The following is a 14324-nucleotide window of genomic DNA, read 5'->3' as shown; positions in this document are numbered from 1 at the left end:
CCACTTGACGAATTTAAATCCGATATTCGCCCTCTTTGACTCTGTCTTTGGCGCTTTAGCTGCTCGATGCTATGATATGTCCACCAGCTAGACTCCTAACTGTGTCTGCAGGTAGTGGACAGAGGGTTTCAGAAGGACAATCACTGTGAGTGACCCCTTTCTACTATAGTCACATGGTTTTATTATTGTTGGAGTAACATCAGTTAAAGCGGAGTTTGACTGACAGATTTCACACCTGCCCAAAATAAGCATCCAGCAGCAGCCAGACCTGGACTGTAAATGTCCACATAATGAGCCTAACGTCAAATCATCAACACTACAGTTTATCGCCTTGGCAACCGCAGAGATTAAATCACAGCCGAAATGATGTTTGCAAAAATAAAACTTTCACGCCCGTGGCTCTCCTGACGCTGGGTTTCCCTGTTGTCCCTTTAACACCTGAAACCCCAGCTTTTCACAGCTTTGGATGCTTGAGTTTCAAGCGTGTGTGTGTGTGTGTGTGTGTGTCTGTGTCTGTGTGTGTGTGTGTGTGTGTGTGTGTGGTCCTAAAATCTCAGAACTCTTAACGTCTGGAGAAATCGCTCCTAATACCTTTCTGTAGTTGTATAAAAGCCACGCTCTTTGCCCCCCCACCCCCCCCCTCCCCCGTTCCTCACCTCCTCCCTTGGACTGCCCCAGGCAGAATGATTAATTTGTGACTATTGATTTCTCTTCCTGAGCTGAAAGTATGTGAGGGAGGGAGAGGGTGAGGTAGCGTGAGAGAGGGTCAGAGAAGCAAAAGGGTGAGGGAGGAGGTACTTGGAGAGAAGAGGAAGGAGAAAGGGAGGTGTGTGTGTGTGTGGGGGGGGCGGGGGGGGGGTACATCCAGTATTCAGTGTAGTGCTTCTCTGCAGTTCTTTTTTTCTAATCTTTAATGTAGGAAAAAAAAGCCAATGGTTGCAGTCTGGATGCGTCAAACCGCCTCCCCTCAGCCCCCCCCCCCCCCCATCCCTCCCCCTCTCTCGGTGGCGATTGGCAATTCACTGAGTGTCCACATGTCATCTCTTGCCCTGCTGCAGCGGCGAGCAGCGTGGCATGCTGGGAGGAGGAAGGGAGGGAAAAAAAGACGGGGGGGAGTTTAAGGGAAGGCAGCAAGGGTGGGCAGGCAAGATGGCTAGATGGATGGAGGCATGCATTCATCCATTTCCCTGTTTCATTACATCTATGTAAATGCTGCTGGGTATGTGACTGTGTGTGTGCGTGTGCTCACCCCCCACCCCCCTCCTCACCCCCACCCCACCCCCCTCCTCTCACTGTCTGATATAAGACAAATGTCGTCTTGCACACAGTGTTTTTTCTCCACCAATTCTTCACTGCCTCTTTTGATTCCTCCTCCCTGTGTTCCTCTCTTCGGTTAAATCCCTTTGCAGCGGTTAGGGAAATTTTATATGATGTCCTCTGAAAAAAAAAAAAGGGGGGGGGGGGGGGTTTGAGGAGATGACAGTCCATGTGATCGGCACTTAATTCTTTTGGATAATCATTTTAATTAAGCCTGTGTGTTTAGCGTTTGCGGTGGCGGGCCTGTCTCTCTGCGTACTACAAACACATCTTTAACACATGACGTTTGGAGAAGAGTGTGACCTACATTTGCTGTTTGAGAATCACACACACACACACACACACACACACACACACACACACACACACACACACACACACAGTGCTTCGTCTGACTACATGTAGTTAATGAGAGAAATGAAACATTCACAGCAATCAGTAAATGTCTGTTTTGCCAGGTGACCTTTCAAGGGCACATTTACAGCAGCGCTGACAGTTAATGAAGTTAATACGACGATATGACGAGTGCTGATAAACAAAGCCACAACGCCCAGTTATCACTATCAGTGACACTCTTTACATTACACCCGACAGTCTAAGTACAAGATAGTGACCGATTATTCTTCCACTGTGGACAATTTGTGATGAAAATCTGTAGAAAAGATCCATAAAATAGGATTTTTCTGACACCTGTGGGTTTTTTTTTTCAGACCTGCACCGTATGATGACAACTGGAAAAGCCATGAAACACACCGACGGGTCCAGAGAGGAGCTGTGAGTCATGCTGCGAGTCTTTGTGTGTCAAAGCCGACTCTCGTAAATTTTGTGAAATTGGGCTCGAAATTAAATATAGTGTTCTCTCCGTCTATTATCCAAGCACGTGGACACTGAGTCGTGCTTCAGTCCATGTTTGTTACTGGGCTTAATAAAGCTGCTCGTCCTGTACAGACTAAATAAAGCAAAATACTTATTATTTACCAATATTTCTCTATTGTATAAATGGCTGTAACATACAAAGCTATCATTAAAAGGCCATGGTCCACCCACACAGAGGTTTTCATTGATTTGCCTAATTAGCCCTCCTCTGTGTGGGTGAGCACTTAGCTGACTTCTCTCTGACCCTCCTGATATGGTGGGACAGTTACGCCTCTGTCATTTATTGATAGTTTACATTCCAGTTTACATTATTATGTTTTTCCTACCTTAAATTGTCATTTGTGGAAATACACTTATTCACCTTCTTGCCCAAGAGGAGATTGAAACTACTCTGGAGTCTGTACAGGATCACGAAGGCCTCACTTCCATTGTCTGTATTTACACTGAAAATCAAGATCAAGCTGCAGAATAAGAAACTAAAACGTGTCAATTTAGCACCAATTTTGGAAGATTTCAAATGACGCCCAGCCCGGGGTTGAATTTCTGCTTTTCATCTCGTCTTATTCATCCCTCATGTCCACATGCCCCCAACATGTAAGCTTCATTTCACAGCCTGAGCTCATTTCACAAAATTTAATGAAACTGTGCTGCTGACTCTCACCACTTTATTGCCTGAATTTGACTCAAATTGCCAGAAAGGATTAGATTTTGCTCAGTGATCGATGCAGACGTGTTGGGAAGGGAACCTCTGTAGGCTGCTATATTCAGTTTATTTCCAGACGCGCTCGCTGCCTTCAGTACCACAGCGCTGTGCTCTGACTTTGTGGCCGAGCTGCCCCGGAGCGAGAGGTATGAAGAACACTGTGGGTAAATAAAAGATTCATTTTCACAACTTGTTCATGCAGTCATCCTAAAGACCGGCACAGCGTAGGCCCTCACCGTGGTGATGTAACGGCATGACACATTAAACACACACACACACACACACAATACAAGGCTGATTACGGACACACAACTGTAAGGCTTGGGAAAATGTCACAGCAGCACCAGTGTCACACTCACTCACATCCACACTGTGAGAAAAAAGAAAAAAAATGCAGGTGCAGCTCACATCTGTGTGACATCTGCATTCATTTCCAGGTGAAAATGTGTTTGTTGTGCGTGTGTGTCTGTGTGTGTGTGTGTGTGTGTGTGTGTCTGTGTGTGTGACGTTTTCTCACCCAGAGCTGCCTGTGTGCATGCTGCTATGATCATGAGAGACTCCCTGTCCTGGAAAGCGATCTGAGAGAGCAAAGGGAAGCCACGCTGCTCCTCATTAAAAATTCATCCTGTTCCTTACTGCTCTCAGAAACACAGAGACATGAAGGTGAGCGCTCACATACATGCCTGCAAACGCACACACACACATAGACACACACACACACACGCGCGCGCGCACAGACACAGACACAGACACGCACACACAGGGATGGAGAGAGGGGGAGGAGAGAAGCAGCATGCTCGACTGGAAATTACATCATCCTCCTCAGTGGACTTAGCAACACCTTATCCTCGCCTACATCAGGATGTAGCGACGATAACAGCGTCGACTTCATTTTGACAAATTCCCTGATTCGCTCTGATCTGCCGATTAGCGCGGCATTGTCTCTTTATCCCGGCAAAAATCAGCAGCATCGTCAGCAGTTCGGCCTGTGCTTTGTCTAAGTGTTGGAGTCACAGTACGCGCCGCCACAGACGTGAATAATCGAGTGTCAGCCTTTCCCAGACACCAGGTTTACATCATTTCCTGTTGGAAGCCTATTAAATCATCATCCTTCAGGTTAAGCACCCAGCTCACTCCATCAACCCGCTCCGGTGAGACATGTGAGTGATAGAACAAACAGGCGTCGGAATCAATTAAAGCTGGGTCACATTCAACATTTGCTAAAATCAAAATGATGTTTTAAGGGTTGTTGTTTGAACGCCTTCCCAGCATGCACCAAAGTAAACCTCAGCTCTCAGATTAACCTCGTGCACTTCTCTCGTGCACCTCTCCTTCCTCCTTTTAACTCTCGTGTCTCGGGTTGAAGCGGTTTTCAGCAGCCTCATTTGACAGATACAGTCTCATTACAACTGTTTGTTTTCCCAACAGCACCATTTGCTGTGACAGTGGGGTCTGCCAGCCCTGTCGACTGCAGTAAATACTCACTCTGGAGTGCAGTAAACACGGCCATCTGAGCAGCGTCACACTGACAGGCGGCCCGGACGTCCTCAGAGACACACAGAGGCAGCCGCGGAGGCCAGTGTGGTGCCTCCGGGGCCTCGCCATCAGCAACGTGGTCCAAAAGAGACGCGCCACGCGGGACAGCTGGATAAAACTAATAAAACTACAAATTCACCAGATTCTAAAAATTTGCATTATTTATAGCTCCAACAATTAGTCAGTGAATTAATGTCTGACGGCTCTTACTTGGCCTTGGCCTTCACTGATGCCGTGGCCATTTTTAAACAAAGAAGCTAAAGATGGAGGCCACAGGCGAGGAGGAATAAAACACAACCTGTTACTGCCTCTGTCCTGCAGCACTGACTCCTACACTGAAAAAAAAGCAGAAAAATCAATCCCATTGGATCAGCTGTCCGTCTGAAATTACAGGGCTGTCTGGTTTCTTTGTGTTGTTCCACAGAAAACAAATCAATCACATTGGCTGTCAAATACCAAAGACATCTGATATCTAAATACACCATAAAGCTTTGTAAATGCATTTCAAATACAGAGATGCACCTATGGATTCCTGAGCCATCTGGACCGGATCACCTTCATCCTCTCAGCCTGACTGTGTAACATCGCTGTGGAAACATCATGTTATCCGTTCCCTTCCTCTTTGCCCTCTCTGTTTGCCCTGTGCTCACTCCTCCATCTGTCATACTCAGACTCTGCCCTGCTGGCGTTATACCTCCAGCCATCCTCCTCTGTCCTCCACCCGGCCCTGGGCGCTGACCCACGGTCCAGCTACAGGAAGCCTCCAGCCCTCCGCCCCCACCTCGGCCTAGGCCTCAGACTCTGGGTCTGGAGAGGATTTTGGCTTCCGTGATGGCAGAGCTGTCAGCAGCTCTCCCACTAGGCGCCGAGAGGTGGGAACATCTCTGTCGCCTCCCCTCAGCTCTGTTTGTTTATTAGATCTCCACTAACTACAGCATCACATAAGCTGTTCTTTCTGAGGTGCGCATGAAATTTAATATCCTGGCAGTAAAAATCAACGCTAACTCATAACAAGTCACGATGACATTGTAAGAACTCATAACAGCTATAATGATCTTAGTGGTTAGTTAGTGGGCACTAAAAATGAAAGTTAAAGGGTCAGTTCACCCAAATCACACTGTGTTACTGGGCTGCATCGGTGGCCTCTGTGTGTAGTCCCAAACAAAACAGGTAAGTTAGAAAATACTTGTTTTTTGGGTGAATTGACCCTTTCAATGAGATGAACTCTGAGAGAACAGATCAGGATTAAATCAGGAATCCATTCCACGGTCATGACTATTATTAACCGTTATTAGCATCAGAATCGTTACCAGCAGGTGGGCGTACATTCACCAAAAAGACTCTAACTCGGACTGGGTCCCTTCCCCCCGCTCGGAGATGATGCAGTGTGTTTGGGCTGCGTTCTGACACAAAGCAAATACGGCGTAATAGATTGCAAATGAACTGCGCCACGGACACCACCAATTAATCAAAAGGCAGATTGCCGTACTTTCTCTGTGCTATTGCAGGAAGAAAAAAAAAGGAGCAAATCGCACCTCCTTAAAATGAATGGATTGTATCTGCAGTTAATTATCATTTACTACAGGGTCTCTTCGGGATGTTTCCACAGCTTAAGGATACGGCCGGTGAAGTGGAACAGAGAGGAGCTCTGCTGCGATGGAACCACAGATTGGCCTGCTGGTAATTACACTTTCATTGTTAGAGGATCAATTCTATGTATTCAGAGAGCAATCGCTCTGAAAATCGAGTGGTTGTTCAAACCGCTTTAACATGGAAACTTTACATTTTCAAGTGGACAACATTTGTTTGCTAAACAATAGCTGAGAGCAAATGCAAGATGAGGGCTGCGGAGTTTGGTTGAGCTGGATGCCAACACACGATTTCACTGCGTTTGACCTCTGACCTCCGAGCACTGCACTGGCTCAGTCAACTTTTATCCGGTGTGTAAATGAGAAATTAAAACCAATAGAGCAGCACTGAATCTGTCTGTTGCGTTCTACGTTAATCAGCGAATCATTTTGTCTTTATAATCTTTATAATCTCTGCCTGTCTTCATCATTTCACGTTACAAACAACCATAGTTTCTGCCTGGCAGTAGTTTTTTACTTGTCACTTGCAGCTGTGCGAACCCGCTCTGGCTGCGACTGAGCCAGCTTTGAAGCCAAACAGAAGTTCAGTGTTTGATATTTTAAAAACCTAAGTTCGAGCCTCTACATGTGTTTTAACAGCAGTTCCTGTCCCAAAATCTGCTTTCAGATGGAAATGCGACGAGTTACAGGAGTAAGACGACGTGAAAAAGCTGGTGTCAGGAGGCAGTGCAGTCAGTCTGCGCTAACAGTATCATGCTGTGGTGAGTGTTGGTGCCACACAATATGCTCACACAGTCCAGGGTATGTTTTCTATTGATTTGTTCTCCAGTCATGTAGGATAAAGATAGACCCCACCCAACAGGACCAACAGCAGCTAAAAATAACACGCGAAAATCAAGGCTAGAGCCACACACACACACACACACACACACACACACACACACACACACACACACACACACACACACACACACACACACACACACACTGACACATGCTGTCCCGCTGGCTGTGGTGCTGAGGATGTGTCGGGGGTCAGAGGAGGATAATTATTATGTAGTAACTGAAACACTGCTCCTCTTTGACGCATGTCCCGTCTTCAGTGTTTGTTCTTTTGTTTTTATTTTTTTAATTTATAGCCACAGCTCTCACTCTCTGGACTGTACTGGGGGGGTGGGGGGGTGAGCGGGAGAGTGTGTGACAGCATTTATGGGAGAGTGCCACCGAAGTTTACAGCCCCTCTCCCATCGATCAAAGGCATCTGAGCCATTAATCATACGCTAAACCAATTACCGTGCCATCACACCCCTCTACTGTCCATCTCGTCTCAGAGACTCCGTCAGCACGGCCGAGTGCTGCTACCGAGACACGGCTATTAATGCACAAAGGGGGAATCATAATAGTGTCTCTCCGACTTTAAACCTACATTGTCCTCTCAAGTTTGATATGAGAGGGTCGCGTGTGAAATGATCAATATGTCCAGGGCGAGTACTGATGATTACTGCGCTCAACAATCCAGCTTTTTCTGGCCTTGTAAAGAGCTGGTGCTGCAACATGCAGACACGTTTTATTTTAGATTACTAAGATCAGAGCAGTGGCAGCAAGAGGTCAAAATAATTTGACTTTTAGATCCTAGTATTAGTTTCAAAAACACTGAAACCTACATTCCCCATAATGCAACTTCACAGCGGCTTTAAAGAGTAACTGCACCCTGATTTATTTATTTATTTATTTTTTCTGGCATATGATATGGATGCAGGCGCAGGCCGCTGATCGATTGATCCAAACTGTGTGACTGTAAAAGTCTCAGGTTGTGGCCGTGCACAAAAGGCTGATCACAGCGTGTAGTGTGAGTTAACACGACACACGTTTGCCCAGTTTCATGCGCTTTACTGCAGCATCACTGGTATCAAACGTATGTAACAGACCTGAGGCTGCACTCAAACACAATCAATAAAGTCTACACTGATATCCTGCTACCAGAGTGTGTTATAACAAATGGCAACTTCAACAGTAACGCAACCTAGGGCCACTTTCCTGCGCTGCTCTTAGACTGTCTCTGGCTTCAGCCTAATCCGGTAATGTCTGGCCTGTAATTTGGCCTTTGTGGGCAATAGAGAGGGCAAAGTGGAGACCAATAAAACAGCGGCTGTCTGCGGTCTCAGCGGAGCTCCGGCGAAAGGCAGGCGAGGGCAAAATGAATCCCATCCATCGCCGGCTGCAGGGCAGAGTGACAGTGCACAGTCACTTTACACAGGCTGTTATCAGATGAGGGGCGAGGAAGCCCAGGGTGGTGATACCGTGCTGACGGAGGAGAGAAGGCTGAGTTTCCGCTTCAACAAGTGGCCCCCGAACACACCTTCCATCCACGCTGCTCTCAGCCTGTGTCACACTGTAATCTGGCCCATGCAGCTGGATGTACAGTGGATCGGTGTCATAATACAGTGTAATGCCACTTTAGACATTAGCCTGGGTGGGCATACTCCAGCTGGGTAATCCTTATCTGATTGGACTATGAGACTAATCCTGCTCTTCTCTGCTGCTCTGCTCTGCTCTGCTATCTGCTTTTATCTCATCCTGCCTCTCTGCTGCAGAGAGCACGCACTCACAAACATCACCATTCAGACATGTTTAAGTGCACGCAATCGCATGTGCGCACGCACACACACACACACACAAACATACTCCCACGTGTGTTTTCGGATGCATGAATGTACACTACGCTGATACTCCCACGTGCTTATACATAAAATCATGAGGCGGGATGCGTGAACTGTGATCTGCGGTGATTGACAAGAGCTGTGGGAGGCCGCGCTGAAGTGGTAGCCATTTTAGTTTAAAAAAAGAAAGTACATGTTTCCCAATCATCCGTGTTCTGTGTTCGGAACGACTTAAAAGAAAGAACTTGCCAACACGAAAACAACAAAATCAAAGTGGACGCCACAGTGTGAAAGGAGAAGGACGCCACAGTGTGAAAGGAGAAAGAAGCCAATGCGTGTTTTGTTGACTTGAAACAGGCGAACGTTTCCTCATCTGTTGTTGATGTTTCTTGTATTCGTCCGTGTTGCCTCTGCTTTATGGAGGAGCACTTTGAGGATTTTCTTTGCCCTGATATAGGCAACTCTTAAGCATGTCATTTTGGGGCTCATACAACCTCATCACCCAGTTTGCTTTCTTTAATCCTTTAAATTATATAAATATAAAGATAAATAAAAGCAAGGACCGCACTCTTCACACAGGAAAAGACTATAATTACTGTAAGGTGGATGAATGAGATGCTAGTGACTCTGTCTCTCCGGCCTTAGGAATCTGTGATGGCCGTTTTTCCCAATTTTCAGATATTTTATAGACGTAATAATTGATTGGAAAAGTAAACAGCAGATTAATAATTAAAAGTAATCATAGATCACAGTCCTACATTTTTGCAAAATAAATATCACGTGCATTGTGGACATGCAGGAAAAGGTCTTTGTGGTTTGCAAAGGAAGAGATCAAGCGCAGAGTGAATTATGAACCTTAACGGACACATTGCTTCGTAGAACAGGTAATAAAAGACCAAACATCGGACGCCGTGGTGGCCCTCCTTCATCACAGCGTCCACCATTTCTCTCCTACGCCTCCTCCCTGACTGAGTCTCTCATTCCATAACCACGGTGGAGCCTGAGGGCGGCGCTGTAATGAAGATGAATGCTTCAGATTAGCAGCAAACGCAGTGCGGTGCACCTGGCTGAGAGCGCACGGGTGGCGGGGGGGCGGAGGGGGCGCGCGGCGGCTGACGTCCCAGATAGGACGGCGGCCTCCAGGGGCCAATTCATCAGCAACACACGTTTAGTGTGCGCCGCTGAATCTCCCTCTGTGTTTGTGGCACCACGGTCACTGAACTTTTAATACTGTTTCAAAACTTCAAGACTTAATTGTGCACTTTCAAAGTACTTCACAGTGTCAGCAGCAGAGGAACAAAGGTGCAGTCTGAAACAGTCTGGAATTTCAGACTGTTCACTATGTCTCAGTCAAAATCCCATCTTCACCTAAACCGGCAAGCAAAACTGATACTAGGAGCAAAATTATAAGAACGAGTCAGAACTCGGGATAAGCGATCCCTCCCCAGAGGATCCCAAACTGCCCCATTTGACCTTCAGTACATATTTATAACCACTGCACCTGCTGGAATGTGTCTGTTAACAACACAAGTATGTGCATGTGAACGCACCACATGTTCATACCACATTGGATCTATGATCTCAGACGTGGTGTGAACATGGACCCCCACACCCTGTAAAATTTCTGATCAGATCCACGTACAGCGAGCAAGACATTTTCATTACTAACATAATCAGGAGTTCATTGATGAATGGAAATAATCGATAGCTGCAGCTCTGATCACTGTGCTGTTTCTTTTTCCAGGTGCCAGATTACTGTGTTTCTCTGACGAGCAGCGAGCGGAGCCGAGGTCGAGGCGTTGAAGCTCCCGCTGTGAGTATCCCCGCTTTGCTTTTTCACAGGTTCTCCTCTCCGGTAGCTGGTTATACAAACACACACCGTCGCCCACCTGTGTCCACTCCGCGAGCAGGATGTGTGGGCCTCCGCTGCCGAACACAGCCTGTGTTCTCTGCTGCGGAAGGGACGGAGCGACCACGCCAGCCGTTTACAGCCTCAGTCGCTGCCTGTTCGTCACTTATCAGGCTTCATTTAAACAGAGCTGGGGGAAAGATGAATCCTACTCATCTTGGCACTTTGAATTAATTGAGCCAAGCTGCAAACTGAAGCCTAATTAACATCTGAAATGCTAAACTTGATATCACTCCCCCTGACTCTCTGTGCTGAGACGAGGCTGAGTTTGCAGCAAGCAGCCTGCTTATCGCTGCCTCTCCCCAGCTGCATCCGCTTTGTACTTTTCTGTTTTTCAATTTCCCCCGATTTTTGGTTCAAAATGTGCAAACTACCTATAATTAAATGTACTTGCTTTTTAAGACCCAATTTCCTGAGCAGGAAGTCATTTGAATCAGAATTTAAATGAATCTGACCCCGGTAAGTAAAATCGCAGTGGCCCCCTTTTTTCCCCTCCCATGCCTCCTCTGGGCTGGGGATCATTCATGAATCACAAATGACAAATCTGGGTTTATTTCCTGCCATTTTGATCCTGCATTCAAAGGCAGAGGCTCGCTGTGCCGATACAAAAGCGACATACACACACGCACAGACACACACACTATTCCGAGAGTGTGCTGTTTTGATCTCATCTTGACTTTGTTGCTGTTTTGTTTGCCAATTAAATAATGGCCTGGCAGGGGTAAAGGCCACGCACTGTCACAATTTCACTCCAGCTGTGATTAATCCTATGTGCACTAATGTAATCATTGTAAGGGACAGTTTATACACCAGGGCAGGCTTCGGCGTTCAGTGTTATCTTTGCTACCTATCCAGGGAAGGAGTTTTCTGCTGTTGACACCTGAGCAGCTTCTCAGGAACAGCCAAGGTGTGAACGCCGTGATCAGAGGTAGAAGAGAAACAGTGTCAATGGGAGATTTGAATTTCAGTATTAATACTTAAATTAAACCTTTTTTTATTTCTACACCTCACTCTGCTTGGAAAGAACACTTTTCTCTCATTTAACAGATCGGTAAATGACCTGCGTTTATGTAGGGCTTTGATCCAAAGCACATTAGTTAGCCTCTCATTCTGCCAAGGCACTGCCAGTGGAAAGTACTGTACAGTTTTGAAGTACTTGTTCTTTAACTGGAATTTTTCTGTATTAAGTTACTTTATACTTCTATATTTCAAAGGGAAAAACAATATTTTTTACTCCACTACATTTATTTCACAGATGTAGTTAGAAATTGCAAGACGCGGTGTAGGAAACACTCAGACCATGTCATCGCCTTTTGATGGATTTATTAGCAAACAGTTACCTGTTTACACACTGAGCAGTTACAGAGCAGCATTGACTTTAATTTGGAGTTGTGTTTTGTGTCACCTGATGAATCTAAGTCCAGTATTCCCTCTCTTCTAGCTCTGTTTTTGGTCTCTACCAACTCCTGAGGGACGTATCTGACTCTTTAGCTGCTAAATGCTCCACTGTGTTTGTTCAGCAGCTGGTCTCTAACTGTGTCTGCCTGCTGTTTGGTGCTGATCAGGTTGTGGACAGTTGCTTTTTAGAGCTTTTTTTTTTTTTTTTTTTTTTTCTGAAAATGATTTTATGAGAGCGGTGAGAGTGAACTAAAGCAGTAAAGTCTTTGTCCAGACAGATAAACAATGATCTGAAACTCACTTTAAAGCTATGAAAAACCGACTGCAGCTGCAGATTCCAGAGCTAATTCTCTGTAGGCTGATCACTACAGGCAATCTCTTTCATATTGTTTTCCCACTTTCATTTACTTTATTGTTATTATAAAAAATATTGATTATAGCTGCTTTAAATTGGCCTTGTTACTTCAAAGGCAGTTATTAGGCTTTGAACAGAAGGTGCACAGAGTCTGGCTGCTTATCACAGGAGCCAGAGAAGCATGAAGTCAGACACTCTGGCCTTTCAGGATCTCTCAGCTAAGAAGATGAGCAGATTTGTAACGCTCTGTGCCCTCACAAGGTTACAGTGCCTCACTCCGAGTCAGCACCCGGTGCAATCCGCCGGGGCATGACAGGAAACACGCCGCCTCCGTCTGACGGGGCAGACTCTGGAGGTCGTCTTGAAAACCTGCCTGCGCTCAGGATGTGAGGCTGTTTGACATCTCAGAGCGCACCGAGCCCAGACGGGTCAGAGGTTACATGACAGGCAGCCCCCGCCATCATCAAGGTTGTCAGGCAGGTGAGACACAAATGGCTGCATCTCTGCTGCAGAGACTTCACTTTGGGGTCTTCATTATGAAAACAAACACCCCGTCCAACCTGCTGGCCCAGTGTCACTTCCTCTTTAAAAGGACAGATCCCCTGCAGTTTCCCTTAATTAGGGTTAGACCAGAGTATTGGTTCGCCAGTATATCAGGCTGATATATGATGAAGATCCCTGCCCTAACTACAGCTGTTCCTTTAATAATCTTGTGACCCCTCAGATTTGGGGGCCCAAAACAGAAACCCGCTTCACCCTGCCCTCCCTGCAGGAGCTGAACCCCAAGTGGAAAGTTTAGACTTCATGGCCCATACCTAACATTTGTTGGCTTTGTGAGCCCTTAAAATCAGGCAAGGTGAGTAAGCAGCAACCTTGTCACACTGTATTAGTCTGGATCTACATCCAACTTTTCTTGGCCCTGTGAGCCCTTTTAATGGAGCAGCGTCCTTTTGCTACAGCCTCACCACAAGTTGCATGTTTTATCTCGTGTTTCATCTCATGTTTCATCTCAGCTTTTTTTCTTTGTCAGATTGTTTCATCAGAGATGTGAAGACTTAAAACTAACCAGTAGGAAAACAAGAGCAAAAAGCAGAGAAAGCAGCAAAGTTGTCCCTGTAATAGATATATACAGAGACATTAATTATTAGACACCTCAGATTCATCTTGCAGCCCCTGTGGATCCCCCACAAGAGAACACAACAGAAACCATGTGTTTCTGGAGATGTAGGAGTGTAGATGCAGTCAGATTTGCTCAGTTTCTATCAGTACTGGTGGCTGTTCTGGCCTTTAAGCACCAGTTTCCGCCTCACTCTGCTGTGCCTTTCATGTGGGGCAACAGGGGCATTAAGGAGCATCCTCGAACGTCTAGGTGCATGGAAAAGTAAAGTGCAGGAGGGTTTGAAATTCAGCAATGAAAGGGAAAGTTTGTTGAGCACCAGAGCAGCAGCAGCAGCAGAGAGAGAGAGAGAGAGAGAGAGAGAGAGAACGACTTTCACCTTACCTTCCAAGCAGCACGTCCTCCACAGGCCCGAGTGGGTCATCACCTCCTCGTTCTTCTTGCTGGTCTCGTTCTCGCTCATGGACTTGGTCTTGCAGACGCCGCGGGAGTACAGCCAGTAGTCCGTGCCGACCGCGATGGTCATGAGGCTGAAGGCCGCGAAGGCTCCCACCGTGGTCAGCAGCATCTGGACTCCGCGGTCGAACAGACCCATGTTTCCGCATTCCATGAAAGGGGGACCCCCTTTCCTCTTGATGTACAGGAAGTAAATATTTGAAAATTTGCGGGACCACACCAAACCGAAAAAACGGGATATACTCGAGCGGAAGGAGAGGGAAGAAGGAGGCGGAGGATGCGGTAGGAACCTTATGGTTGCGTTTGGGTGAGGACCAAAACAAGAGAAAAACTGAGGATGGCAGGGAGGGTGTTTTGGTGGGGAAGGAAGAGAGGAAGAGGCAGTGATGTCTCTTCCTCTCTGCTTGT

General features: G+C 46.5%; 1 protein-coding gene across 1 annotated transcript in view; it reads right to left on the bottom strand.

The window, feature by feature from the left end:
• cacng2a (calcium channel, voltage-dependent, gamma subunit 2a) overlaps positions 1 to 14070 on the bottom strand; it is a 49393-nt gene extending 35323 nt beyond the window's left edge. The window contains exon 1 of the mRNA XM_041062851.1: positions 13845 to 14070. Within this exon, the coding sequence (XP_040918785.1) occupies positions 13845 to 14070 (226 nt within the window). The remainder of the gene's footprint in view (positions 1 to 13844) is intronic.
• Between the last annotated feature and the right edge of the window lie 254 nt (positions 14071 to 14324).

This window comes from Toxotes jaculatrix, chromosome 18, assembly GCF_017976425.1.
Source record: "Toxotes jaculatrix isolate fToxJac2 chromosome 18, fToxJac2.pri, whole genome shotgun sequence".
In the NCBI taxonomy this organism is placed as follows: domain Eukaryota; kingdom Metazoa; phylum Chordata; class Actinopteri; family Toxotidae; genus Toxotes; species Toxotes jaculatrix.
This window is presented reverse-complemented; position numbering and strand designations above follow the sequence as displayed.